This window comes from Lissotriton vulgaris, chromosome 2_1, assembly GCF_964263255.1.
Source record: "Lissotriton vulgaris chromosome 2_1, aLisVul1.2, whole genome shotgun sequence".
NCBI lineage: Eukaryota > Metazoa > Chordata > Amphibia > Caudata > Salamandridae > Lissotriton > Lissotriton vulgaris.
This window is the reverse complement of record NC_141687.1, coordinates 2,004,488,062-2,004,515,309: the sequence shown is the minus strand read 5'-3', so window position 1 is coordinate 2,004,515,309 and position 27,248 is coordinate 2,004,488,062. Positions and strand designations below refer to the sequence as shown.

Here is a 27,248-nt window from a genome sequence, read left to right as displayed (position 1 = left end):
GAAGAGCCTCACAATTCTTTATAGAGATGTTGTCAATTTTAGTGATATGTATTGTTTGGCTGAATACAACAGCTAGACACCTCCTTTTTTGGCTATACGATTTTGGGTGATTATTTGATAGCCTAGTGGAAAGGCTTCATGCAGGACTGGAGCCATATCCTCTCCCAACCATGATTCAGTTATGAATAGTATGTCTGGTTTTGCATCGGTGAGAAGGTCGTAGATGTGATGCTTGTTTTTAGAGAGGGATCGAGTATTTATTAATAGACAGTTTAGTAAGTGGCCTTTGGTGATAGTGGGACTTTGTTTTGTAGAAGCGTGATCAGTATTGTGTGGGTATGTAGCAGGTGTGTTTTTACTGCTGGTGCTAGCTGTATTAGGATAGCAATCGTGTAGCTGTTCTGTATCGTGTTCCTCATCCAGCATGCTTAGAAGGCATTTTGATGGGTCTGTGTGTGTATGCGTTGGAGATGGTGTTTGAGAGTGAGTTGGAGTGCTGTGTTGCTTTTGTGGTGTAACATTGTTGTGAAGTAGACATGGGGAAGCAAAGTTGTGAGGTGTGGCATGTTGCTTATATTTTTTTGTGTGTTTAAGACAGGAGGTGTATGAGTCAGGGGAGGTGGTGCAGCAGGTGGGTCACGTAGTAATGTTCTAAATTGTCCAACGGATGAAAGGAGGTTAGAAGAGAGGTGCTGTATTGCTGTATCTGTGTTAGGTGTGGTGGAAGAGTGAAAGCTTGGCATTGGAGTTTGTTCCTTTGTGTGGTTTGAAAAGGTGGGTATATGTTTGTATTTTATGCTGGTATGTATTATGAGGTGTTGCGCTTTGAAGATCTTGTTGTGCTGGTGTGTGTGATATGTTTTGCTTTTGAGGAGTAGTTATAAGGGGTGCTGGTGTATATGTTTCATGCAATGAATTTGGTTGTATAGTATTGTTTGTGAGAGGAGGTTTTGACGTAGAGTGGGTGGTGATGTGTTTATGAGTAGAGTGTATGTTGTGTGTTGGAGGGAATGAAGTAGAGGTGAGAGTGTTTATCTTAGACTGGTTTATTGCAAGAGTTACAAAGTGTGGTGGTGTGCAGTGTGTGTGTTGTGCGTTAGTGTTATTATGGTAGAAGGGAGAGGAGGGTGTTTGTTGGACAACTGATGGAAGGATGATTATATGTTTATTAGTGATAAAAGGTGGTCTGTTAGGTGTAATTACAGCAGGGAGAGTGTGTCTGAATGTGATGTAGTTACGTATGGTGTTGATTGGTGTTATGTTAGTGATGAGTGTATTGGTTAGTGGTATAGGATAGAGTTCTGTACTGTTTGTAGGTGATGGTGGATATGTGCGGTAGTTGGGATAATAGGGTGTGTAGGTGTGGTTTGGTTGGGTTTGTAGTGCATGCTGGTACATTAATCTGTGCATAATGTTGTGTGTGGTGTACATTTGGTGTGAGTGTGTTGCTCTGTTGTGGATGTGGATGGTGTGGGCTGGGTTTTACTGAATGGCAAAATGGACAGTATTTCTAGCCCTAGTCCCGACCAGTCTCGAACAGGTTCAAACAGGAAACTGCCCTTGTCCTCTCCGCCCTTAACAGGCTCAAACAGGCAGCTGCCCTTGTCCTATCCACCCTTAACCGGCTCAAACAGGCAACTGCCCTTGTCCTCTCCGCCCTTAAGAGGCTCAAACAGGCAACTGCCCTTGTCCTATTTGCCCTTAACAGGCTCAAACAGGCAACTGCCCTTGTCCTATCCACCATTAACAGGCTCAAATAGGCAACTGCCCTTGTCCTCTCCGCCCTTAACAGGCTCAAGCAGGCAACTGCCCTTGTCCTATTTGCCCTTAACAGGCTCAAAGAGGCAACAGCCCTTGTCCTCTCCGCCCTTAGTCTCGACGCCCGGGCTGAGACGCCGTAAGCCTGGCCTCTTATAGCCCTAGTAATCTGGTGACCCCTTCAGCCAATGGGAACTCTAGCCCTAACAGTATCCAATCACAACACTAGCCCTAAAATCTAGATCCAATAGGAGACCAGGACCTTACAGCCAATCTTAGCCCTAGTCCAAGCACCCAATCAATTCAAAAACCCTGATCTCGACGTCCAATAAAGGCACTAGCTCTACCAGTAGTCCCAACCCAAGTCCAAGCAACCAATGGCACAGGTAGCCCTAGTCCCTACTTCCAATAGAAAGCCTAACCCTACTCTTAGTCCCAAAACTAGTCCAGCAACCAATCACACCAGAAGCCCTACTCGATACTTCCAATTAAAGGTCTAATCCTAGCCCTAGTCCCACCCTACTCCCAACAACCAATAACATAGGAATCCCTAGTCCCTACTTCCAATAGAAATCCTAACCCTAGCCCTAGTCCCAACCCTACAATGATTGAATCACAGACCCAGAAACCAATAAGAACCCTCAAATACCCAACCAATGAGGACATTAACCCTAATCCAATAGAAACACCAGATATAACCACCAATCAGTGTACACATGTACCAACCACTAGCAGACCATATAATGTCCCAGACACCTCAGACAAGGTTTGCTGGCCAGGGAGTTGGAAGCTGCTTTTCCTGTTCAGAATCTCTTAGGAGACAGACAGGCTCAATCCACACTTTGGACTACTGCAGGTAAAGGCCTCACTAACTTGAAATCTAACAATACTGTTTGAATAACACTTTGCTCTCTCTGCTGGCCAAAAAACGAAGTGCACATGCCCTAGTAAACACAGTTTAAACAGCTCACAGAAGCACCCTGTTGCTGGGTAGAAGTGGGGAGGCAGGGGGACTGGTTTCACTGGCTTGTGAACACAAAATGGTGGCTGGGGTGCACTGTTTTAACATACAGGTCTTAGCACAGAGCAAAGGAGAAATTTGGAGGGAAAACAGATTTGTCACCAAGGAATGAGAGGGATAAACTACAGAGGTTGGACTTCAAATCCCACAATTCAACATGTTAAAATGGGAGCAATCATGGGCAGGGAAAAACCACAAGTTTAAAACACCAAACAGGTGATAAAATAGGCAATCACAGTCAGGTCAAAACTACAATTTTAAACTGTAACAACCACAGGCAAAGACAGTAATCACAGAAAGGGAAAATCGTTTTTTAAACAACTTTTGTTTTGGGAAGAGACAGCACTAGTCTGTCTCCTTACCACTTCCTGGACTCTGCTCACTGTAGTCTGGGGCACAGGAAGGCTGCAACTCACAAGATGGAGAAGAATGATTTGGGGTGCACCCAGCAAGGCCTTAAGTCCTGGGCAGGTGTGAATGGAGGGCTCAGACTTGCCTGGTAGCTGAATAGCCAATGGTCTGCTGGCCTGGGCATGGGGGCTGGGGAGCTGCTTTTCCTGTACGGAATCTCCTAGGAGACAGACAGGTTCAATCCACACTTTGGACTACTGCAGGTAAAGGCTCACTAACTTGAAATCTAACAATACTGTTTGAATAACACTTTACTCCCTCTGCTGGCCAAAAACGAAGTGCACAGGCCCTAGTAAACACAGTTTAAACAGCTCACAAGAGCACCCTCTGATGTAGAATATCCCTGTTGCGGAGGGGGGGGGGCGGGGGGAGGCAGGGGGGCTGGTTTCACTGGCTTGTGAACACAAAATGGTGACTGGGGGTGCACTGTTTTAACATACAGGTCTTAGCACAGAGCAAAGGAGAAATTTGGAGGGAAAACAGATTTGTCACCAAGGAATGAGAGGGATAAACTACAGAGGTTGGACTTCAAATCCCACATTTCAACACATTAAAATGGGAGCAATCATGGGCAGGGAAAAACCACAAGTTTAAAACACAAAACAGGTGATAAAATAGGCAATCACAAGCAGGTCAAAGGTACAATTTTAAACTGTAACAACCACAGGAAAAGACAGTAATCACAGAAAAGGAAAGTCGTTTTTTAAACAACTTTTGTTTTGGGAAGAGACAGCACTAGTCTGTCTCCTTACCACTTCCTGGATTCTGATCACTGCCGTCTGGGGCACAGGTAGGCTGCAACTCACAAGATGGAGGATAATGATTTGGGGTGCACCCAGCAAGGCCCTAAGGGGCCTGGGCAGGTGTGAGAGGAGGGCTCAGACTCGCCTGGTAGCTGAATACCCAACGGTCTGCTGGCCTGGGGGTGGGGGCTGGGGAGCTGCTTTTCCTGTTCAGAATCTCCTAGGAGACAGACTGGCTCAATCCACACTTTGGACTGCTGCAGGTAAAGGCCTCACTAACTTGAAATCTAACAATACTGTTTGAATATCACTTTAGTCCCTCTGCTGGCCAAAAAACGAAGTGCACAGGCCCTGGTAAACACAGTTTAAACAGCTCACAGAAGCACCCTCTGATGAAGAACATCCCTGTTGCTGGGGGGGAGGTGGGCGGCAGGGGTGCTGGTTTTACTGGCTTGTGAACACAAAATGGTGGCTGGGGGTGCACTGTTTTAACATACAGGTCTTAGCACAGAGCAAAGGAGAAATTTGGAGGGAAAACAGATTTGTCACCGAGGAATGAGAGGGATAAACTACAGAGGTTGGACTTCAAATCCCACAGTTCAACACGTTAAAATGGGAGCCATCATAGGCAGGGAAAAACCACGACTGCTCTATATTTTGCCTATCAGGAAATATCTTGTAAGGTAGGGGATCCCGTTTCTAATGACTGTAATGAAGTGAGGTATCTGCATCTGCTTCCACTTCTGGGGCTAGTTTAGGCCATTCTCGCCATGTCAGATTTAGAAGGCTTTCAGGAATCCCCAACTGTTCAGTGGCAAGCTCCACCCAGCTTAACAAATAGATGTAATTGATGCAATTAGTGATTTATTTTGCAATAAATGTCCTAGGTTTGCAATGCTTCATCGTCTTAATTTTAATAATAACACAGACCATTGGAATTTCTTTCCATTGCTTTTTCTCTGCTACTTTGAGTTTCAAATATTTGGATTTATAGAGTGTTACAGTCAATCTCATACATTTTATTGCATGTGTTGTTAAAGCTGGTATTTGTCCTATACAGAGCCTCAGCCTGCTTTCCTTTCGTGAAGATGACTACAGTGTGGTACGACTGGCTTTTGGTATGGGTCGGCTGGGCCCAGGCCCAGGGCGCCAATCAGAAAAGAGGGGAAAATAACTGGCTGCTTAAACGTTCTGCAAACAGCAACACCCCATACCTTGACTCCATTGATTCAGTTTCAAGTGCTTTTAATCTTTTTTTAACTTGCTACTGGTGTTCTTTTTGGCACCCTATCCGAGCTCTACCTTGCCCTCCCATCCACCTCTCACATCCTGCTGCCACACATTAACATGCCTCACCAACAAACAACTTAGAACCAGTCTGAGGGAGCTAAGTTGTGGGTGATGCAGGTGAGTTGGGGAAGGTGCAGAGAGGTGTTTTCAGAGCCAAGCCAAGGAGTGACATGTGATAGGGGACTGCTGCCTCAATTTTTTTTATTCACCAGCAGTAGCAAGGGTGTCATATTTCTCTCCACCCTGGGTGCTATAAGAGCAAGGGCCGGCCCTGTGAACGGGTGTTGCACGACAGCAGCTCGCACCAGCGGCATGTTGTGTCTCCTAAACCTGCTGCTTCACTGAGGGCAAGACAATGAATTTACTTACAATGATGGTACCAGGTCAATCCTCAGATCCTATCCATGCCTCCAGTGACAGCGTGGTCTACCTCTCCAATTCCCTACTATCAAAGTTCATCATGCTGTCAATTTGGCAACGGTTGCACTTCAAACTTATTGGAGATTCAATGGCGATTGGATTTTTCAGGGTGGGGTTTTCAGTTGAATGTGCTAGGTGGCCTTGCTCTAGCCATTCTCCCTCCAGCTTGAATGGATTAAGCAGTAAGTACCAAGCAGGTGAGCAGTAGGCGAGACTGCAACACATTCCATTTGTGCAGGAAGAAAGACATTGCAATCTGTTGTGGAAGGTCAGGAAATGCAGCTTTTCCATTACACGTTTGTGATCCTTGCACCCTCTGGGTTCAACTTAAATGTCATTCAAGACTATAAGTTATGTCTCTGACTGTGTAACAGAAGTGAACACTGGCCTGGCCAGCGAAGCATTCATAATGCTGTGAGTAAGTGTGTTATTCTGCACACAGCCAGGAAAATATTTTCTTTGGTGCTGTGTTTTGTAAGTCTGAATTAGAGACAGCTTCAACTGTTTCAGCAGCCTCAACCAATTAAAAAAAATCATAACAAATATAAACATTACACAGTGGCGGTTGCTACTGTGTAGCAATGGTTAGTTCATACTTTCCATAGGAAGGGTGTGTTTGTTTCGCTAATAACTTTGGCATCGTTTGACAAATCTTCACATAACTTTGAAAAAAGCTCAGTCATCTCAGCTCGTTCCGGTAAAGTTTTGGGGTGATCTGTGAGGAAGACGCAGAGAAAATGGGAGTGGCCCAAAACAATTTTTCTCAATGCAATTTAGATGGGGCTACAGCCAAAATGGCTGAAAAGAATTACACCAAATTTGCCAGATAGCTTTGGTGTAAATCCATTCAGTAGTTTTTGAGAAATTAAGGCTAACAATTTTTAGATATATTGATAGTTAAGCTGAAATTCAAATATTCAAGCCTTCTGAATGGCTGAGGGGCCTTTTTGAATCAAGCATTTGATTTTCTAGCCACGACATGAAACAGAAGCCATTTCAGGACTCAGTGACTTAGTCCCCTGTCCTGAAAAGTTTTGGGGTGATCTGTGAGGAAGACGCAGAGAAAATGGGAGTGGCCCAAAACAATTTTTCTCAATGCAATTTAGATGGGGCTACAGCCAAAATGGCTGAAAAGAATTACACCAAATTTGCCAGATAGCTTTGGTGTAAATCCATTCAGTAGTTTTTGAGAAATTAAGGCTAACAAGTTTTAGATATATTGATAGTTAAGCTGAAATTCAAATATTCAAGCCTTCTGAATGGCTGAGGGGCCTTTTTGAATCAAGCATTTGATTTTCTAGCCACGACATGAAACAGAAGCCATTTCAGGACTCAGTGACTTAGTCCCCTGTCCTGAAAAGGTTTTAGAAAAATGACATAAGAGGGCAGGGTGGGGATACCCTGCCACCAACTCTTTTGGAGGGAGGCCCAGAGGGAGTAACTTGGGGCAGGCAAAACAGTTTTTTTTGCAGGGTGGGACTGTATTTCTTTACATTTCCTCAGGGTGGGCAAGGGTTCAGTACATATTTTTTTGTATTTTAGGAGGTAGATGTGGGGACCATCACCCCGTGCCAGCCTATTTCCCAAGGGACCCCATCCCCCATAGCCCGATGCTCGACTGTCCCAGGACTCCATCCCTTTGGGCAGACTGACGGAAATAAGGTTTTCATTGTCACGAGTGGGAGAGAAAATGAAGGTAGCTGCCGCTCAGTAGGTCCACAAAAGAAATGGCTGCCCCCTCCTGTAAAGTCCCAGAGGTTAGGGGCTTCATACTGGGAGTAGGCAGCACCGCTGGGGCTCTCCCTGCGAGCCCCCAACAAAAGATAAAGCTGTGGATGTCCTGAGGGAGACAAGGAGACCCCCAGAAATATAATATGGCCCCAAAAGTAATAAATGAGCGGCAGGAGGTGCCTTATTTAATATACACTGCTTTTGGCAAGGAATGTCCCATAAAGCCCTTCGTGATCTAATTTACATATTTTTTACATATTTTTATGCTTTTTGACTTCCCTATCTGGGCAGGGACACCAAAAACATGTCACAAAAGTGAGGAGGGAAGCTGTAGGGAGTGCAGCATTTCCCCAGAAATCATTTATGTAAAGTCACTCTATTTTCCCTGGGCATATAAAACATGACCCCAGCGTTCCCAGAGCTGGAGCTTTTGATCTTCCCATAAGAATTGCAGGGACCCTTGTGGCTAGTCGTATGTGGCCTGAGAAGTGTAGATGAAAGACTGTGACAGTGCCAATAAAGCCAATAAGCTTGCCCTCATGTAATGATGAGATGGCTCTTTGACACACCGAATAGGCATGCCCTCACCATGCACTCTTTCTACCCTTGCATATTACATCATTTACATTTACATTTACATTTACATTTACATTTACATAACAACACTGTGCATGGCAGAGGCGCAAGTTATTGTTACCTTAGGGTATGAGCTATAGTTACTTGAGATAACTATAACTAGTGAATATATACATATTTATATATATATATATATATATATATATATATATATATATATATATATATATATATATATATATATATATATATATATATATATATATATATACATATATATATATATATATCTTATATATTTTGGGTCATATATATATCTATCTCGAGTCAGGCAGTGTAGTTGACTAATGTGTCCACTGTAGGGGCCTGCGGCCTTCGGGGTGAAAATTGGTGATGGGCATTCAGCCTCTGATAAAACTTGCATAATGACATTGCATTGCCAGATCGGCGTGATTGCTGTAATAACAGGAACAGAAAGACGCTGAAGGTCCTCCTATTGGCTAGATGAGAGGCAATCAGAATGGTGCTCACGGTATTTAAACCAATCAGGAACTGGTATTAGCAATATGTATTCCCAGCAAGGAAGATGGCATTACCCCCAGGTCCCTTATGTCCTCGGCCCATTCATTACTAATGGAGATTACTATCTCCTGACAGAAAATAAAAACAAGAGGAATGCTGGGATATACCTACTGCCCCTCCCCCCGGGAGTATAAAGGTAGTATCTACCCAGCAGCCCTCCTGTTCTTTTTTTCTGTCTTCGACAGAATGGCTGATGGATGCTGTTGGTGTGGGGGGACTGCACCTGCTCCTGCTGGGCTTGAGTGGCGTTCGGTCCTCCTGTGGCTCCTCCTGTCCGGCTGCCTGGCTTCTCGGGCAGGGGTGAGGTTCCTGTTGTGTCTCCCCCCCGGCCTGCCGGGCTTGCTGGGGGGGATTGACTTCTTCACGGCCGCTGTTCCGGTTTGCCGGCCCTTTGCGGCTGGTGCGCCGCCTCCCGGTTGCTTCCGGGTCGCTGGGAGCGTCTCCCCGAGCCTGGCCGGGTGGGAGACGCGCTGCGCTGCATTTCGATTCCCGGATCCGGCTGTGGGTGTGTGGGGGCCTTGCTGGTGCTGCTCAGGCCCCCGCTCCGGGTGAGTCCCGCTTTGCGGTGTTTTTCCTCTTGTCTGGTGTTTCGTGGGGGTCGTTGCAGTTGGGTTCTGACCCCCAGCTGCACGAGAGTCCTCTGCTTTCCGCATGATGGCAGGCTAGCCTTCTGGACATTGCCAAGTTGCAGTGCGGAGTCTCCTGGAGATGCCGGGGATTGACCCCGAGGCTTCATTCATGCTAATGCTTGCACACTTGCCTGGAGCGCTTCTGTTCCTCCCTTCTGCCTCGGATGTCTCGAGGCTGCCGCTGCTGCTGAGGCCTGCCTGGGTGCGTGGTGCTCGGTCTCCGGCTGCAGTTCCCTGGCTTCCCCCGGAGGGTGCTCGGGGGCGGCGATTTCTTGTTCCAGTGTTTCCAGATGGTGCCTGTGTTTGTGGCGTTGTTGCACTTGCTGCCTCCTTTGGTGCTGGATAGTGGCAGGGGTTCTGCTTCCTGTGGATTGCTGTTTACCCTGTGCTGTTTTTTCCTCTGTCACGCATTTTGGCGTTTGTCGGGGAATCTGTGTGTTGTCACTCTCTTCTCCCAGCGTCTGTGTGATGTTGGCCTGTGACTTTCTGTCCGGGGTGCGCACTGTACTGTTGTTATGCCTTGTGCTGCCCCGCTTCTGTGGCTCTGCGCTGTTGGGAGCGCGTTTGCTGCTACTGTTGCGTGACAGCTGGGCCGGTGCTCTGCCCCCTACTCTCCTGGGGTTGGGGGGGGGGGGGGGGGGGGGTGTGCTTCCTGCCTCTGTGGTGGGGCTGCTCTGTCCCTGTCGCTCTGCCTGTCGTGCCCTTTCAGGTTGGTCGGACGACTTGGCAGTGGGTGGTCCATGTTCTGGTCTCGACGGGGGCGCCCTTCCTCCGGTGTTTCTCGGCGGTTCTCCTTTTCTCGGGGTTCCTTCCGACTGGGCAGGGTTCCTCGGAGTCTGGGGGTGCTTGTGTTCTGTGGGCTGCCTCTTGAGTCTTTTGGGCTGCCTCCCTTGGTTCGTGCCTCCCTTCGCCTCTCCACGCTTCTTGCTGGGTCGCTGGGCTTTGGGTCTCGGTTTCTGGGGTGCTTTCCTGGGCCCGGGTCTGGGGGTGTGTGCGCTGCTGCCTGCCGTGGTGGCTGGTTGGGCTGTTCCTTTGGCCCCTGTTTTGTTCGGGGTCTGGTGGCTCTGTGGTCCTCTTCCCTTCTGGGTGTGAGGTTTCCTTTGCCCTTCCTGTGCTCTTGTTGGGCGGAGGTCTGTGCGAGTGGCTGTGCGGTGTGCTTTCCTTGTTCTCTTTGCTACCTGTTCCGCTGCGGCTGGGTGTGGGTGCCTGTCTCCTTGTTATGGGCTCCTCGCTGCCGTGTTGCTGCTCGTCCGCCTCCTGGGTTGCTTTGGCTGGCGCTTCCTTTTTCTGTGTTGATTGGCGCTTTGGCCTCTGTCGGTCCTCCGGTCCCCTGTGCGGCGTTTGGTTGGCCTCCGCTCTGGCGGTTTTGCGCCTCTGTTCGGTGTCGGGGCTTGCTTGTGGGCTCTGTGCTGCCTTCCCTTTTGGGGTTTCCCTTCTTCGGGGGTTCCCCTGCTCTTGACACCTCTGGGGGTGTTTGCCCTTTCGGCTTCTGGCTTGGGTTCCGGTCGCCTCTGTGGTGGCTGGTTCTTTTTGCTGCTCCTGCCTTTGCTTGCTCGTGGGTTCCCTGTGTGGTTGGGGTTCCCCTGCCTGCTGGTTTGCGCCTTGCCCTCTGGTGCTCTGGTGCCGGTGTGTCTTCTTTTCTACTTCGGCGGCCTGTTTGGGTTGCCTTTGGCTCCGGCTCTCTGCCCCGTCTGGTGGTGGGTCGTTGTTCCTGCTTCTTGGGCCGCTGCGCGGTGGGTCCTGTGGGCTCCCCTCGTTCGGGTTGGCCTACCGTCCTGTTCTTCCTCGGTGGTCTTGCCTCCTCTGCGGGCTGGCTGTGGTGGCCTCTGCCCTGCTTCGGGTCCTGGTTCTTCCCTTCCGGGTTCCTGGTCCTCTCCCTCCTTTGCCTTGGCCGCGCCTGGTTCCTCTCGTGGGTGCCGTTGGTTCTTTGGGGTGCTCTCTCCCCTCTGCCTCTGCTTGGGTGGCTTTTTGGCTGCCTTGGGTGCGGCGGTTCTGCTCCTCCCGGCCTGCTCCTGTTGTCGGGCGTGGTGCGTTGTGGGGGCCTGCTTGATCCTTCTGGTGCTGTGGCCTTCCCCTTGCTGGCTGTTTCCTGGCTTCCCCTCCTGTATCGGCTGTATTGGCTGCCTGGGGTCTCCTGGCGGCTGCGGGGTCCTGTCATGCCTCCTTGTCTCGGGGTTGGTGTGTGGTCCCCACGCTCCGCTGTCTGATCGGTCGCTTGGTCTGGCCTGGTGGTTTTCTGCCTGGCCGCCTGGGGCGGTGGGGTGCGATTGGCTGCTTCCTGGGGGTTTCTCCGCTGCCTCTTCTGGTTTTGGTGGTGGTGCGGAGTGGCCGTTGTTGTTGCCTCTCCTGGGCCTATGGATTCTTGTCTCACTGGATGTCTGCTGGGTCTGCCTCCCGGCCTGCCGGGCTTGCTGGGTGGCATGGCTTCCTCCTGGCCGGTGTTCCGGGTTCTCGGCCCTTTGGGGCGGGGGCACCGACTCCCCGTTTTCTTCGGGGTCGCTCTGCGCGTCTCCCCGTTGCTTGGCCGTGTGGGAGGCGCGCTGCGCTGGTTGCTGTGGCCTGCGTTTGCTTCTGCTTGGCTTTCGGCCGTGGCTTTCTGTGGGAGCCTGTTGCCTTGGGCTTCCTCCCTGTTGGCTCCTGTTCTGGGCTGGTCTGCCTTCTGTTTGTGCGTCCTGCTCTGGGTGCCTGGTTGTGCTCTTTCTGCGGTCCTGGACTGCCTGGTGGAGTGTCTTCGGGGAGTTTCATGGGTGGCTTGGCGCTTCTTTGCGGGTGCCCTGTATGCCTGTGGGGTGTTTGGTCCCTGCGTCGTGGGGTTCCGGTTGCTTTTGGTTGTGGTGTGTTCCGGTCTGGTTCTTGTTTCTGGCCGTCACACTGTTGCCTTCTTGTTTACCCTTCTTGCCTCTTCTGGGGTTCGTTGGGGCTTCGGCGGGGCTGTTGGCTCTCGGGCCTGTGCTCTGTTGGGGTCTTGCCCTGTTTGTCCTTCCCTTGTTTTGGGTTGGTTCTGCGGGTTGCTTTGGCTTCGGCTTGGGCTTCCTGCCTGTATCCCTGGTTGCGGCTTTCGCCGTGCGGGGTTCGTCCCCTGTGCTGGCCCTGCCTTGGGTCTTGCCGGGCTGTGGGTTGTGGTTTGCTTGTGCTTTCCTCCCTGGCTGCGGTTGCTTCTGTGAGGTCCTCTGGGGTGGTTTTGCCTCTGTCTCTCTGGCCTCTGGGTTTCTGCCCCGGCCCTTTGCTTGGGCTGTTTGGGGTCTTTGTGCCTGGCCTTTTTCTGCTTTGGCTTGGCTTGGCTGTGGTTGTTGTGTCCTTAGTGGTTCCCTTGCTGTTGTCTTGGGTCCTCCGGGTCCTTGGCCCGTCTGGTTGCTCTCCTGCTTTGGTGTTCAGGTTTGCCTTCTTCGGGCTGTTGATTCCTGCTCCCGTTTCCTCCGCTTTGACTGGAGTTCTGTTTTGGGGTTCCTGGGGTTCCTTCGGTTCCCTTTCCTCTTTTTCCGGGTCTCTTGTCCCGGTTGGTTGCCCTTGTTGGTTGTTCCTGCTCGGGTTTCCTGGAGGTGCGGGTTCCCTTTGCCTTGTGTCCTCGTCTTGCGGGACCTGGTGGCTGGGCTTCCTCTGGTTTGCTCTTCGTTCCCTGGTGTCTGGGGTTTCTCTCTTTCCCTGGCCTTGGGCTCGGTCTTGCCTTTCGGGTCGGGTTCTGGTGGGCTTCCGCTGTTTTTCTTGGTTGGGCCATTTGTGCCTCTGGTCCGCTTGTCTCCTGCCGGTTCTGGCGTGGGTTGTCTTCTCCTTCCCGTTTCTGGCTTTTTGACCTGGTGGTTCTTGGCCTTTCTCTTCGTTTGGCCTCTCTTCTGCTGTTGTCCCCTTGCCTGTGGTGGCTTGGGTGTCTGTGTTCGCCCTGTCGCTGGTTGGCTGTCGGGTGTTCCTGCGGTGGGCTGGTTGGCCTCTGTGGTGGCCGGTCTGGTCGTCTGGCTGTGCGCCCTTGCTCTTGTTGGGTGTCTGCTGGTCTGGTAGGGGTCCCTCTTGTCGGGGGCTCTGCCTGGGGTTTCCCCGGTTCTTCCTTTTTCCTTCTGCGGTTGCTGCCTTGGTGTGGTTTCCTGGGTTGGCTTCTGTTGGGTTGGGAAGGCCGGCTTTTTACTGCTTTGGTGTTTCTCCATTAGTAATGAATGGGCCGAGGACATAAGGGACCTGGGGGTAATGCTACATTACTTACCGGTAATCCTCATTACTCCTGGTCCCGTTGTCCTCGGCCCATTCATACGCCCCTCCCTCCCTCCCGGGCGGCCGGCCTTCCTGTCTGGGCTTGTTTGTACAGGAGGGCTGCTGGGTAGATACTACCTTTATACTCCCGGGGGGAGGGGCAGTAGGTATATCCCAGCATTCCTCTTGTTTTTATTTTCTGTCAGGAGATAGTAATCTCCATTAGTAATGAATGGGCCGAGGACAACGGGACCAGGAGTAATGAGGATTACCGGTAAGTAATGTAGCATTACACCAAATTGCTATCCACACAACAGAGAGGTAGGACTGTATGTTGGGGTTCAATTATTTAGTGTATGTGGCATTTGCTCTGTCCGAAAAGACTGTCTTTTCGCACAGAGGACATGCCACATACACTAAATAATTGAACCACAACATACATTCCTACCTCTCTGTTGTGTCGATAGTGTTTTGACTGGGGGGGTCGGGTAGGAAGGTAATCTCTCCCTCCTTCTTCAGTGGATTTATTACATCAAACCACGTCTGAATTTTCCAATAAATACATTTTTAAATTACCCCACAAGTGCTTCGTACCTTAGGAACATTATTATATATATATATACCCACAGATCTCTCACCTTGTCAATATTACCTAGGCGTCAGAGTGGATAAAAAAACTTTTCCGCAGTACTTCTGCATGCCGGTAGGTGGTGCCATGTGGTTGCACACTGATACCGCTCCACTCCCATGCGCTCACATCAATTTCTTTTTTTTCCATGCCACCTGATGTGGATCTGGACTACTCACTCTCATTCAGAGACACATACCTCTATATTGTCTAAAATTTCCATTTGTGCAAGGGATGGGACTCCATAAACAACAGGATTTAAGACCTGTTGGGACTGTCACAAACAAATGTCTGTGAAAGATACCCATTAGGTGGGCCTGTGGTCACCATCAATGACTTCTACTACATGGACAGTGACGACTCTTCGATCAGCCTAGAACTTAGAAAAGTCGAAAAACAAGGGGTGTTGATGTTTCTATATAGAGCCTGAACACTGATAGACCTTCCTGGTGCCACATAACTGATGGATAACTGCTGGTTCAAAGGACTGAAACACATTAACTGGATGAGGCGACCCATGTGGGTGCTGCCCCCTGTGGGTGGGTGACTGGCTGCCTTTGATTGCGAGCCTACTGGGATTTAAAGCATGGGATAAAATCAGCATAACTACATTGGTAGATGTCTGGACCGCATCACACATTAAGTCGTATGCTGACCTCAGTACCAAATTTGACAATTACAGATCACAGTTTTTCAGGTTCCACCACTTACAACATGCCCTGGCGAAACACAGGAAGGCCCTTGGTTCATCCCAGACCATAACCCACTTGAGGCCCACTGATGTTTGAGAAAATCAAGAGCAAACGGTTATCAAGTGTATACAAAACACTGGTGGTTAGCACTTCAGATTCTCTTGTGTCACTGAAGGAGCATTGGGTGGCCGATGTGGGCGACTCAGACAGTGATAGGTGGTGATGCTGATGAGACGCCAAAATGCCATTTAGGATAACGGGCATCTCCTTCAGATTATGCCTGATACAATTCCAACACACCTGAAGAGCCCTGTAAGATGCATAGATCCCCTACTGCTGAATGTACCTGCTGCCACTCTACAATGGGAACCCTGTTCCACATGATTTGAGACTACTGATGGATTTGTATGTATTGGACCAGAATTCACACCACCCTCTGCACTGTCTTGGGCTAACCTAGAGAACATGAACCCTGCAGGGCAACATTGTGCATACATCAAGGAGGGATGTCACAAATCGAGACAAAATGTTATAAAATATCCGCTGTCTAGAGGCAAAAAGGAGCATTACTAAACATTGGCGGCCACCAGATTCCACCATATTGATAGAATGGCCACGAGGTGTGAACCATTGTGCACTAGCAGAGGTCATGGTGTATTAAGGCTGTGATTGCCCTGGAAAACACATAAGGATATAGGCCAAGTGGGTGGAATATTTCCATGATGTATTACCATGATGTAAACGTTAATGCATTCGAGGAGCTCAGGGCATCGCCCAGCTAGGCACCCCATTTTCGATTCGAGGTGCCGGTTGTGACACTGTATAGCAAGGAATTACGTAGCTGCAATCCCAGATGTCTTTGTAACAGTGTTTGTTGCTGTTGTTTCTTAAGCATGAAAACTGCAATAAAAAGAAGTGTGCCTGTGGTGTCTGTGGTTGAGTCACAACTACAATGTACCTGAAGGCAATCCAAGACCGCGAGGCAAAACTTTCATCACCAATTGTAAGAAGGCTCCACGACCTAGGTTGGGATCCAAGTACAAGTTTTGGTCCTGACTTGCTCTCTCCTCCATGAGCCATCAAAGCCACTCTTGAAGCCAGTCTTTGTCAAGATCCAGAGCGTCTGGTAATTCCAAAATGAAACACAAGAAATTGAAGCGGGTTTGTCCCTCCTCTCGCCACTCGCAATTATGTGAGTGGGTGTGGGGGTGGCGCCATAGCTCTCGATCTCGCTCCCATAGTTGCCTGACTTTGGATAAGATCCCTCAACTGGTTCCTGTACAACCTGAGTTTACAGAGATGTTACTACTCCACAACAACCATGCGCTGGCTCTTTGGATCCTTGCCGACTCCCTCTGGTGCGCCTTTGGCCCCAAAGAGACGAAAGGCTTTCCATCCGGACTACTGCTGGCGGATTAATTCTTGGCATCAGTAGGACCCTCCAAGTCCGACACAACATCTCTGAATATGGTCCAGCCCCTGCCTCTGGTGTCATGTTCCACAACGGTACCTCGGGCTCTGTGAAAGTCATCCTTATTGCCCTGATCACCCCAATTATTTGACTGGTACTGGTGGCTACTGGCTCTGATTGTGCCCTGTGCTCTGCTAACGAGACCCAGGGCCAGTGTAAAAGTCATAGGGTAATTAGGTGCCATTGCAATTGGTTTGATAACCAACCTGCATGCTCCAAGTATATGGTTTGGCATGTAGATTTAGAGGCCCAGTATATTTAATGCATGCAAGTGTGCACTGTTGTCATTTTAAAGGCAGTCCTGCATTTCAGGCTGCTTTAAAAATTGTATTATAGGCACATTCGACTTCGGAATTAAAGGTACCAAAGTCTTAAACTACCTTTTTATTTACATATAAGTCACCCCTTGGTGCCCCAGGGGTAGGGTGTACTGTAACACTAAGCATTAACGTTATAAAATATGTTTTATATGCTCTCGTGAAGAAAAACTGCCAATGTATTTTTATCCCATTGTGGTACATTAAGTTCCATTGCTAACATGGATATACTTTAATAAAGGGAGCTAAAAGAATACTTAATAGACTTAAAAGAATAATTATGATAGATCCAAGAACTTGCCTATATTAGATTTACCTTCATCTATTGGTCTGTTAACTGTCATTCACATTTTGCTTCCACTAACCACAGCATGTAACTTTTAAAGAGGGCACTATCTATTTCTCAAGCCATTTTTTGCCTTTATAGCCAAACGAGACAGACTGGCATGCCAATTATTGTTTTTTCCACTCCCTTTTTATATGTTAGTTTTTGTCATTTGTTGAAGTTCCCAATGTGGACCTGGCAATATCTAAATGGACTTGGTCGACCCTCTCTTCCAAAGGCAAACCACTCCGCAGAAACAGTGTGGCATGCAATTAAAAAGACGAGCTCTTGGCATTTCTTCAGCCTCAGATGCAAGCATTCACATAAGATCATGTTCATTTCACTTGCAACCCCAAATGAATTGGCAGATGGTTTAATGTTTCGCTTCATGTTCTAGTCTTTTGGTTGGTGTGTGTTAAATCCACAAACAACTCTGTGGGTTAACTTTTTGCAAACCTCCACCTCACTTCTCTCAAAGAATTAGTGGCCTGTTTTCAATTCAAAATGTACTTGTTTGAGTTTGGCAGCAGTAGAGCTCCAAGTATATGTTTGTAGATAAGATTGAGTTGATTAACTTAAGCGAATGTTGCAGTGTTGCATGTGGTGCGTGATTGTTAGTGTAACGCATAGACAGCTATGTCTCAATGTAAAGGGCATCCACCACTTTGTTTATCAAATTTGAATCTTACCTATAAATTGCTGTCATAAATGCAGAGTACAGTTCGTCTTGCGGTCACTTGTCTTGTATCTCGCTGCAGAATCTGGTAGTCTACGACAATGCTGAGTAGATTAAATTGTACTTTTGGTGAAGATATATTTTGGAAATTTTGCAAGCTGTCTCCTTGTGCCCAGAATGTTCTGGATGTTAATGGAAGCTGGAATACGTATTGATGTCTACTCTTGCCAGTAGTGCTTGTGTCGATTGAATACTCTTCTCAGCCTTAGTGTACAATATTAATGGGAGCGAGAGCAGGGAAACAGCTAACTCGGATATGCAAATTAATCTGCTGTGGCATTTTTGGTCAAGAAAAGACCCATTATTATTGCATTAATGTTTCCTTTTTATATCGAGAAATACTGGATTTGTACTATTGGGATTTGTGAACAGATTCACAACTAAGTACATGTAGGTCTAGTGATGGTACTTTCTGTATATATATATATATTTATAAGTCCATAAAATGCAAACCTATGGTCATACTCGGTTTTGGTGTAGAAATATTACTTTCTGCCTATGCAGACGGTATTTAAAAAATCTACTGATTGGTAATGTTTATTGGGTAGGCGGGTGGTCAGAGCAGGTCTTCCACCCACTTGAGGCACATGTTCCCCCACAGTCCACTTATTTATTTATTGGTGTAGTAAACCTCTCTATTACCCAAAGGGTATTGACCATTGGAAAGAAACTTATCTGCTTACTGTAGCTCCTGCAGAAGGATGCAGTGGTCTCTTTGGACACCCACTCATGCTGAAGGGCCTCAAAACTTTCTGGTGACCACTGGCACTGAGCCTATTGAGCCGTACTGCTGACCCAGCAATCGGACGGGTGTAGAGAGAAACCATTCAAATGTGGCCACACTCACCTGCCCACCATGTTGCATTAGCGAGTGTAATCTCACATCAGGTCTGAGTTTCAGCCCAATTCAGCTTTTACCTTGATAAAGGTGATGTTTAGATGCATACATATGCTGAAGAGCCTTAGTGTCGTATGTCCTTAAATAATTTTGTTTCACATAAGTGTCTTCTTGCGGATTCCTTTCAGGTTTATCCCAGATCCCTGGTCGCCTTGCAGTGCATCGTGTGGCCCTGGCTTCCAGGCGCGGGAAGTTAAATGTCGCATTCTTTTGACTTTCACTCAAACTGAAATGGAGCTTCCAGAGGAGGAATGTGAGGACCACAAGCCCCCAACGAAAAGAGCCTGCCACCTGCGTGCATGCGATGGAGATTCGGTGCCAACCCTACTGGACTCGCCAGGCTACAAAGAGGAGCGCAATGTGATTTACGATTGGGAATATATTGGGTTCACGCCCTGCTCTGCAACCTGCCAAGGAGGTACTTCATTGAGTTACATTTATTTTAATACTCTTTTGGTTTCATAATGATGACTGATGTTTCATTAATTATGAGAACTGAAATGCCTGTGCTTTCGAGCATCACCTATGGCAGTATTTCTTTCAGCTTGCTACCATGCCAGGTTTGTTACAAAGGGTTGCACGGGCCCTTAATTCATAAAAGCTGGCTGTAAGTATGTTTTAGAGATCAAACTTACTATAGGGTACACACTAAAAAAAGATGCACGGCCGAGATTGATCAATGCAAAAATGCATTCCACTGGCTCAATGTTCTCGAAGCACAACAATATATTTGAAGGTCACACGATTTTTCAAGCACAGTTTGCGTTGTTCAAAACTTCCAAGATATGTACTTTGGCATTTGACTGCACTGTGCTGCACTGTGTAACTAAATGAAAATGCTAAAAGTCAGAGCTGTTTTCGGAAAATGTATTATTGCTGTTTCCAAAACTGATATGAATCTCAGAGAAAGAAAAACGATATTGTGTACACAATGAAATACTCAATTGAAGTTATCAGAAAGAGCTCACAAAATATTAAAGAAAGACGAGCTTGGAGTTACAAAAATACCTTAATTTCTAAAGGGATATTTATTTTATGTAATCACATATTTATTCATAGATCTACTTATTTGTTTATTAATTAATGGCAGGATGTTTGTAAGGGATAAATATAGTACCAACGGTAGAAAACAGAGAGACTGGGTTTATTAACAGGAAACCTTGAGGGACCACGCTACACCTAGCAAAGCAGTGGTATTCTTCAAAGGACTATCCAAACATGTTGATGAAGACATTAGGGCAGATTTACAAGCCCTTTGCGCCACTTTTGCGCCACTTTTCCCATGTTAAAAATGACGCAAAAGTGGCGCAAGGGGCTTGTAAATAAGCCCCATTGTATGTAAGGTTGTGTTTTCAGCTCTTTCCTGACTGCTTCAGGGAGGGGAATCCAAGAGCCAGGGACAGCTTGTTAGCTTGGCAGCTTCATATGCCGTTACAAAGATGTACTCTTTGCTCTAAATAAACAGTCACATGACTCACCAACGCCTAGATAAATTGATTTTGAGCGCTCCTTACTTCTCGACTTCTCCTTTTCTGACATCTGCTCTATGTTTAATTGTTACTTTATTTCTCATTATCCCATTTTAAAATACTCCCAACACTTGATACAGTCATTGTTCACAGAGGGTGCCACCTTTCAACAAGAGTTCCGTGCATCCTCCATTTGGTAAAATAAATTCATTAAATTCCGACTCAAATCATTTTATTTCAAACACTGGAAAGAGAAGGGTATTTTTTATGTTCATCAACTTGTTTCCCATAACTCTGTCATAACCTTCATAGCATTACAAGAACTTTAGAGCTGTTTGCAATTCTATTTGTATTCTTAAAATTAATCTCTCTTCCTCTTCCCTTTGTTGGTCTTGTCTCTCCATGGATGGCACATTGTTACATTTAATATTTTGTTGTCCTAATGTTCTTACATTTTGGAAATCCATTTGGTCCATATCTTCCAAGATATTGCATTGTAATATACCATTATCACAATTCAAAATGTATTTCTTGAATATATGTCTGCTGGTTTTCCTGACATTGCACCAAGTTTGAAACTGTTTGACCTTTTTATTTCCATTGCATTTAAAGTGATTCTAACTTGTTGGAAAGATAATTCCAAAGTTTGCACATTAATGTGGTGGAACCTTATTTGTAATGAACATATATTTTCTACTGTCTCATCATCAACGTTATCTCAGAAAATCAAATCTGATTTATTTTGGATTCCCTTCACTTCTTATTTATCCTCTCACTCTTCCATATCTTAGATCTTTATCTCATTTTCCCCCCTTTTCCTTTTTTTCCCTCTCTTTCTCCACTTTCTTGTTCCCTAATTTTCAAAACTTTCTTCTAGCTTCCATTTATTTTAATATGTACTCTTATTCTTCTTATTCATTTCTTAACCATAAGATGATCTCATTTCCCCTCTCTTTATTATCTCTGGATTATATGCTCTTTATTATAATATTTTTTGATGTCAAACACTATATTATTCTATTGTTTCATCTTTTGTTCAATTGTAACTCTGGTACTTTTATTATTACATCAATGAAAACTATTTATCAAAAAGATGTACTAATACTTAACGTTGTACAAGCATGGTCTAATATTACTACTATCCGAGCAAACATGCTAACAGGGAGCCGGCATTCGGTGAAGCCATGCATTTGAAAGTAGAGCATATATGAAAATGTAGGTTTGCCCCGAGTACAGACAATCTTACTCCAGTCACAATTCCCCAAATGACACTGTGTTCTGTGTCTTCGATGCATTTCTACTAGCACCAAATTTAGATCAAATGTGTCAACAAAAAACTAAAATGAAGGATATTTGGGGGCTGTGACTAATTACACTCCTCACCTTCAAATAGTATTTTATGTATTTATTTATTTATTATGGCATGCCCCTACCTTAAATAATTGACATGATGTATTATACATCTATCCGCAGCAGAATGATATAACACCCTATACTTTAAAGGAAACCCTCAGCCCACTCCATGGTATTCACCTGCCCCCAGCGTGTCACAAGAGTGCACAAGCAGGAGTAGCTGTGGTGCACACTGGCTCAGGAGTAGCTCAAGAGAGTCTCCGCGCTGCACATACAGCGAAAGGGCTAGCTAGACAGAGCATAAGGGTAGTAGTCCTAATCCCTACTTAATGTCCGTGAGAACGTTCCAGAACCCCATCCCTTTTCTCCGCACAAGGATGCTTTATCAGTACTTCCTCTGAATCAAGTCCAAAAGGCAAAGCAATGGCAAAGTGAAGTCCTTTGTGCATCACTATTAAATGGGAGTTGATACCCAACAGCCAGTGATGGTTGAAAAAAATCCCCAGAGGCCATGTATTTTTTCTTAAAGCAAGCACTGCTGAATGCACGGTTTGCCAGATACCAAGGCAGCCTCGTCGTGATTTCATGTCAGGCCCTTTCTTTCACCACCTCACACTTCCGGACCTTTGATCTCACTGTTAAAGCTCCTTTTCCATCTCTACTTTCTCCCTTTTACACTGTTTTTCGAATTGTATCTCCCTCCTTCCTTCTCCTTTTTCTGCCCATCCCTTTCTTGCTCTGTGCCAGAGTCTGATGACGAAAAGCAGGCCCTGGGCCCCAAAACAAGGGCCACTATCAACATTACAGCAGGTAAGAAAGTACTGCCTTGGAAGCATGCATATGTTGTGCTGTAAAATATAAAATGCCTTACCCTCTTGACAACCCTTCCTGTGTTTTGAAATGCAGGTAAGCGAGACGCCCTTGCCATGTGCCTGCACACGGAGAGCAAGGAAGCTGTCAATGACTCTCTCTGCGACTCCTCCAAGCGTCCGCCTGCCATGAGCCAAGCCTGCAATGCAAAGCCCTGCCTGCCAAGGTACGACTTTATTACAGACTAGCAGCCCGTCCCGACGTTGTCCGGGTATGAATTGCTGCCGGCCAGTAGTATATTGTTTTGTAGGATTTCGTTTTGATGGCATTTCTTATCTGTGACAAGCCTGGGAAACGCTCCGATTCACAGTGCACTGCTGATGCGTTCAGTAGTGTGTGAACTCGAGTTTCCCTACTTTATTTTTCCTTGCAATACTATATAGCGCGAACTCGACAACATGGCATGAGCACAATTTACATTACAGAAAAACACATTCATTTGTGGTGGGCACGTGGAGACAAAGCTATTTGCCTGGACTCACAGGATGTTGAGCTGATGCAGAGATTCAAACGTAGCTCCCCAGCTCTAAAGTTCGCAATTCGAGAACTTGTGGCGGGAGGTGTGTCTAAAAGTGTATGTCGGTGCTGGCCATCGATGAGAGAGACCTGTGCATTTTTCAAATGGGTGGTGAAAAAATATGAGTATGTTGCTGGAGATGTGGGCCGCCGTGCCACCAATGTACTTACCGGGGGAGGGTAAACACCCATTACCTCCTCGTTAGTCTTCCTCGCCACATGACTTACATAGTGAGCATAAGCTCCACGACAGAACCCTCCAAAGCAAAAAAAGCCTCCCACCCCCTCCCAACATGGCCGACCAGTCCCACCTGACCTCTATAAGAGGCAGGCCGGCCCAACCAACAGCCTGTTTTTTTTGTTCTGCGCGATTCTCTCCAGAGGCGCTGTTCAGGTAAGATGGGCCGGCGTGAGCTGGCCCTTGGGTTTTAGGGTTGAGGACCTGCTCTAGCGGTCCCTGGTGCCTTATGCCTACAAATCCCCCCCCCTCTTCCTTCCCCCGGTCCTGTGGGGCCGGTTAAGTGCTGCTATAGCGTGCCAAGGGTTTACAGGGGGGGGGGGCGGCCGGGGGTGTGGGGTGTTTGTACATGCCCGTGTCTCCCCCGGTCGTTAATGATGGGCCCTAGCCACTATGTGGGCTTTTGGGTCCTGCGCATTCTCCTGTATGTTGATACAGGCTGGTGGTAGAAACACCCCTCGTGTGTAGGTGTTTCTTGTATTCCTGGGATCATACAGCTCCCCTGTTTTGGTCTGCGTTGGGCTGGCTATTCATGTGCTGTTTCCGCCTGTTAACTGCAGTGTATGTGAGGTTCAGCAACGGTAGCTCAACGCCTAGGATGTCCGCTGAAGCCGGGGACCCAGGTTCGAGTCCGGTGTGAGACTCAAAGATTGTGTTATTCATATCAATTTAATACATTGAAGGTGTGCCTCGGTAATGCGATTGGGAAGCACCCTGTGATCTCCGGGGGAGTTTGCGCCAAGTTTATTAAACCTCATGCCTGGCTTTGGTCCACCCGGAATTGCGCTCTGACTACATTCCACGAGTTGTGGACGTGTGCGCTGACTCACGTTTTGGCTCAGTTGTAGTGCGCGGCGTGCTGGAGCCTTGCCTGGGACAGCGGCGCTTCTGCAAAGCGTAGGGTCGGTAGGTGCGCAGCTTGTAAGGAGGCCGAATGTCCGGCTTCTAGACTGAGAGTCCCATGGTCGTTCCCTCAGGTACACAAATGTGTTTAGCGGGGGCGGGCTCGGTCCTACCTTTTTGTCGGCGGGTCCTCGGGGGCTCTGCTGTCCGGTCCGGGTGCTCCCCTCCTGCAGGCCTGGGACGCTGGTCGCTGCCGAGTCTCGCCTCTGCCTCCCTTCGTGAATTGTGGCTCCCCTACGGGCCGCGGCGGTTTGCCGCGCTGTGGTTGGCTCCGGGCGCCTCCCGCCTCTCGGGGGCGGGGTTTTGGTTGCCACCAGGTGCGACCGATGATTGCCTTCATCGGTCTTGTGCGGCTTTCTCCGGCTGCCACAGCGGTTGGGACGCGGCGTGCTTAGACAGTAGGCAGCGCGTCTGTCTCCTTCTCGGAGGGTCCGGTGTTCGATCCTCGGTAATTCCCATTTCAATGTTGTTTTTTGTGTCGACCCAGTAATTCCTGGCTGTAGCATACAACACAATGAGAAGGGATAGTGTTGTTTGCTGTGATTTATTACTTCTACATGCAACCATGCGGCCTGTGACATTGTCTCATTAACAGCTTAACTGTGCTTCACTGGCGCGCTCTAATGGGGCGCGGTACTACGTGGGGACAGATCCCTTTTGTCTGTGTTCCTTTTCTGGCGCCCTGGGGGACTCGCCCTGGGCCGTCTGGTTGCGCCGGTCTCGAGTGTTCCGCTCGTGGAGTCCCATTCTGCAGCAGTGGAGATGTGTGGCTCAATGGTTAGCGAATCAGACCCTGATGCAGAGGTCTAGCCCAGGACCAGGGTTCGATTCCCCGCCTCGGCGGGTCTTGGGCTCGAAATCCCAGGGAACTGATTATTTCCTCTGGGCAATAGCTGGTTTTTTTCTCCACGTCGGCCCCCACATGACATCGGATGCCTGGACTCCTCCTTGGGGATGGACGCCTCAGGGAGTTAGCCAGGATAGGGGTCCACAGCGGCTTTCGTACAAACGCCTTGTGCCCTTGCTGGGGTGTTGTGCGCTATTTTTGTATCGTGTTGCGCTTCTGTGAAGTCCGGCATGGCCCCTGCGCAGGGATGTCACGCAAGTTCGTGATTCGTTCCATGTTAGGGCTTGGTTTTACCTCCGCCGGCGGCGGTGGTGGTTCCCGGGGTTTCTCGGGGTGCGTTCTCTACGCATGTCTTCGGACTTCCTTCCTCTGCCTGCGTCCGTTGTGAGGGGCGTTGGGGGGGGGGTCTTTGTCACCTGTTACCACCCTGGTGGCCGCGAGGCAGGCTCGGCCGTCTGGTCTGGCTGCGTCCTTGTCGGCGGTGACGGCGTTTTCGACGCGGCCTTCCTTCGGAATCCTCTTCCGCCTGTGGGTGAGGGCGTCCCGCTCTTGCATGGGTGGGGTCCTTCGGCGGGTCCGGGCCCGGGTTTCGGCTATTCCCGGTCTCGTACTGGTTCTGCCGCTCCCTTTTTCGCCCCTAGATCCTGGCTTTCGGCCCTCTCACTCCAGGGGGTCCCCTGGGGGGGGGGGCTGTTGCCTCCGTTGCGTCCCGTCCTGGGACGTGGCTGTCCCGGTTCTTGGGCTCTTCGGGCTTGCTGGCCGGTGTCCGGTCTTGCTGGTCTTGCGGACTTTCCGCGGGGTCCCACCGTCTCGACGGGTTGGGGTCCCTGCTCCTTCCCTTGTCTCGCCTGTAGGTTTTTCTGGGACCGTGGGTTGGCCTGTGGGGCCGGCCTGCGAGTGGGGGTCCCCACTCTCGGTTGCGGGTACTTCCGTTGGGCTTGCCTTCTGGCCCGTGGGGGGGGGAGCTGTGCTCCTGGCCCGCCTGGTGGATCTTCTTCGCCGGGTGTGGGTCTTGGGGTTCCCTGTCTGGCCGTGTGCTACCTCTCGGCCTCGTTTTTTTTTTTCCCCGTGGGTGAGGCTTCACGTCTGGCGGTGTCTCTCATCCGTCGGCTTCCTGACCTATGTACGGTGGTCCCTTCGGTCCTCGTCTCGGGCTTGTCCTCCTTCGGGGGGCGTGTGCCTGGTCCCGGTACTTCCCTCTGGTTCGTTCAGGGGGGGGCGTCCTTTGGCGCCGGGTCGTTTGGGGGTCGTTGGGATCTCCTGCAGTCGCACAGCTCCTCGTGCTTCAGGGGTTGCTGGCTGTCCTCCTGGCCACCGTCTTTTTGCTGTGCTCGCTTCGGCAGCACATTTACTAAAATTGGATGAGAAGATTAGCATGGCCCCTGCGCAAGGATGACACGCATATTCGTGTAGCGTTCCTTATACCGGTGCTTCAGGGTCCCCAGGTCTTGGTCGGGTCGGGCGACCTGGTGGTGTAGGTGTCGCCGGTCCTGTCCCTTCGGGCAGTCTTTCCCCCGGGGTCCGACTAGGTGGAGGCGGTTCGACGGAGTCGGTTCTAGCCTTCGTTGCCTGGTCTCGCCCTGCCCCGGTGGTGTTTCGGCGCCTGGGGCCTCGGCTCGGTCTGCCTCCGGTGGCTCTGTTCACGGAGGGGGACTCGGCCCTCCTGCCCGGGTTCTACTCCTCCTCCCGGGTCCTTGTGGTTGCCCTGTCTTTCGCGTGACCTTTCGGTCTGATGTACGCGTTTCCCCCGTGCCCTCTGATATCACGGGTCCTCTGCTGGATTCGCTTGGGCAGGGCCGGGGTGCTCCTGGGTGCTCGCCTCGGCAGCGCATGGACTAATATTGGAACGTTACAGAGAGGATGTGCCTGGCACCCGCGCGTGGTTGACACGCAAATTCGTGATGCGTTCCTGTTTGTGGTTCCCGGCGGGGTCCCCCGCCCCGGGTACCCTCTCCTTTTGCGAGCTGGCGGTTCGGGCCTACTGGCCGATCCCGGATCTTCCCGTTCCGTGGTTGGGTCCCCCGCTCTCGGAGTCGGTGTTGAGCCGGCTCTTTTCGGCTGGCCTGACTCCATCTGCAGGCCTGGTTCTTGAGCGGATGACGCTGCTTGCTCGGGGTTGTTCTTCTGGGGTTGTGGTTTTGCTGCTGGGTTCCCGCAGGTCTTCCACATTCTCTTCCTGTGCCCGGCACTGGGCGTCCTTCTCGCGTTGGCGCGGTCGGCTTGGTGCTGTCCCCGCCGCCGTGGTCCCCTTGCGGGTCTGGGTTTTCCGGACTGAGGGGTTTTCCTGGGGCGTGGCCCCTTCTTCCCTGTGGGCCCGGTGGGCGGCCTTGCGGGCCTTCCACAGTCCGGTGTTCGACGGGCTGGTTTTCCTGGTGGCTCGCTTGGCTCCGGAGTTGTTTTCTCCGTCGCCCTCGGACGCTCTGCCGGTCTCCCCCTTGGGATCTCTCTCTCGTTCTACGAGCTCTTCAGGGTCCGCCCTTTTGAGCCCCTGGCCTCGGTGGCTTTACGGTTCCTCACCTTTTAGGTGGTTTTTCCCTGGGGGCAGTGGTGTCTGCTGGGCGGATGGGCGTGCGGGGGTCGTGCCTCCGCTCCCCTCCCTTCTTGCTGGTTTTGCCGGACAGGTTGTCCCTCCGGCATGTCCCCCG

General features: G+C 49.2%; 1 protein-coding gene, 1 non-coding gene and 1 pseudogene across 2 annotated transcripts in view; all 3 read left to right on the top strand.

Annotated features, from left to right (window-relative positions):
- Positions 1–27,248, top strand: part of ADAMTSL3 (ADAMTS like 3) — a 2,358,716-nt gene that overhangs the window by 1,850,149 nt on the left and 481,319 nt on the right. Inside the window, exons 16-17 of the mRNA XM_086958228.1 lie at positions 18,536–18,825; positions 22,136–22,265. Of these exons, the coding sequence (XP_086814354.1) occupies positions 18,536–18,825; positions 22,136–22,265 (420 nt within the window). The remainder of the gene's footprint in view (positions 1–18,535; positions 18,826–22,135; positions 22,266–27,248) is intronic.
- On the top strand, positions 25,931–26,030 carry LOC147733637 (U6 spliceosomal RNA; annotated as a pseudogene).
- LOC147733636 (U6 spliceosomal RNA) lies at positions 26,415–26,521 on the top strand. The gene has a single exon (XR_015308883.1). It is a non-coding gene; the product is annotated as a U6 spliceosomal RNA (small nuclear RNA).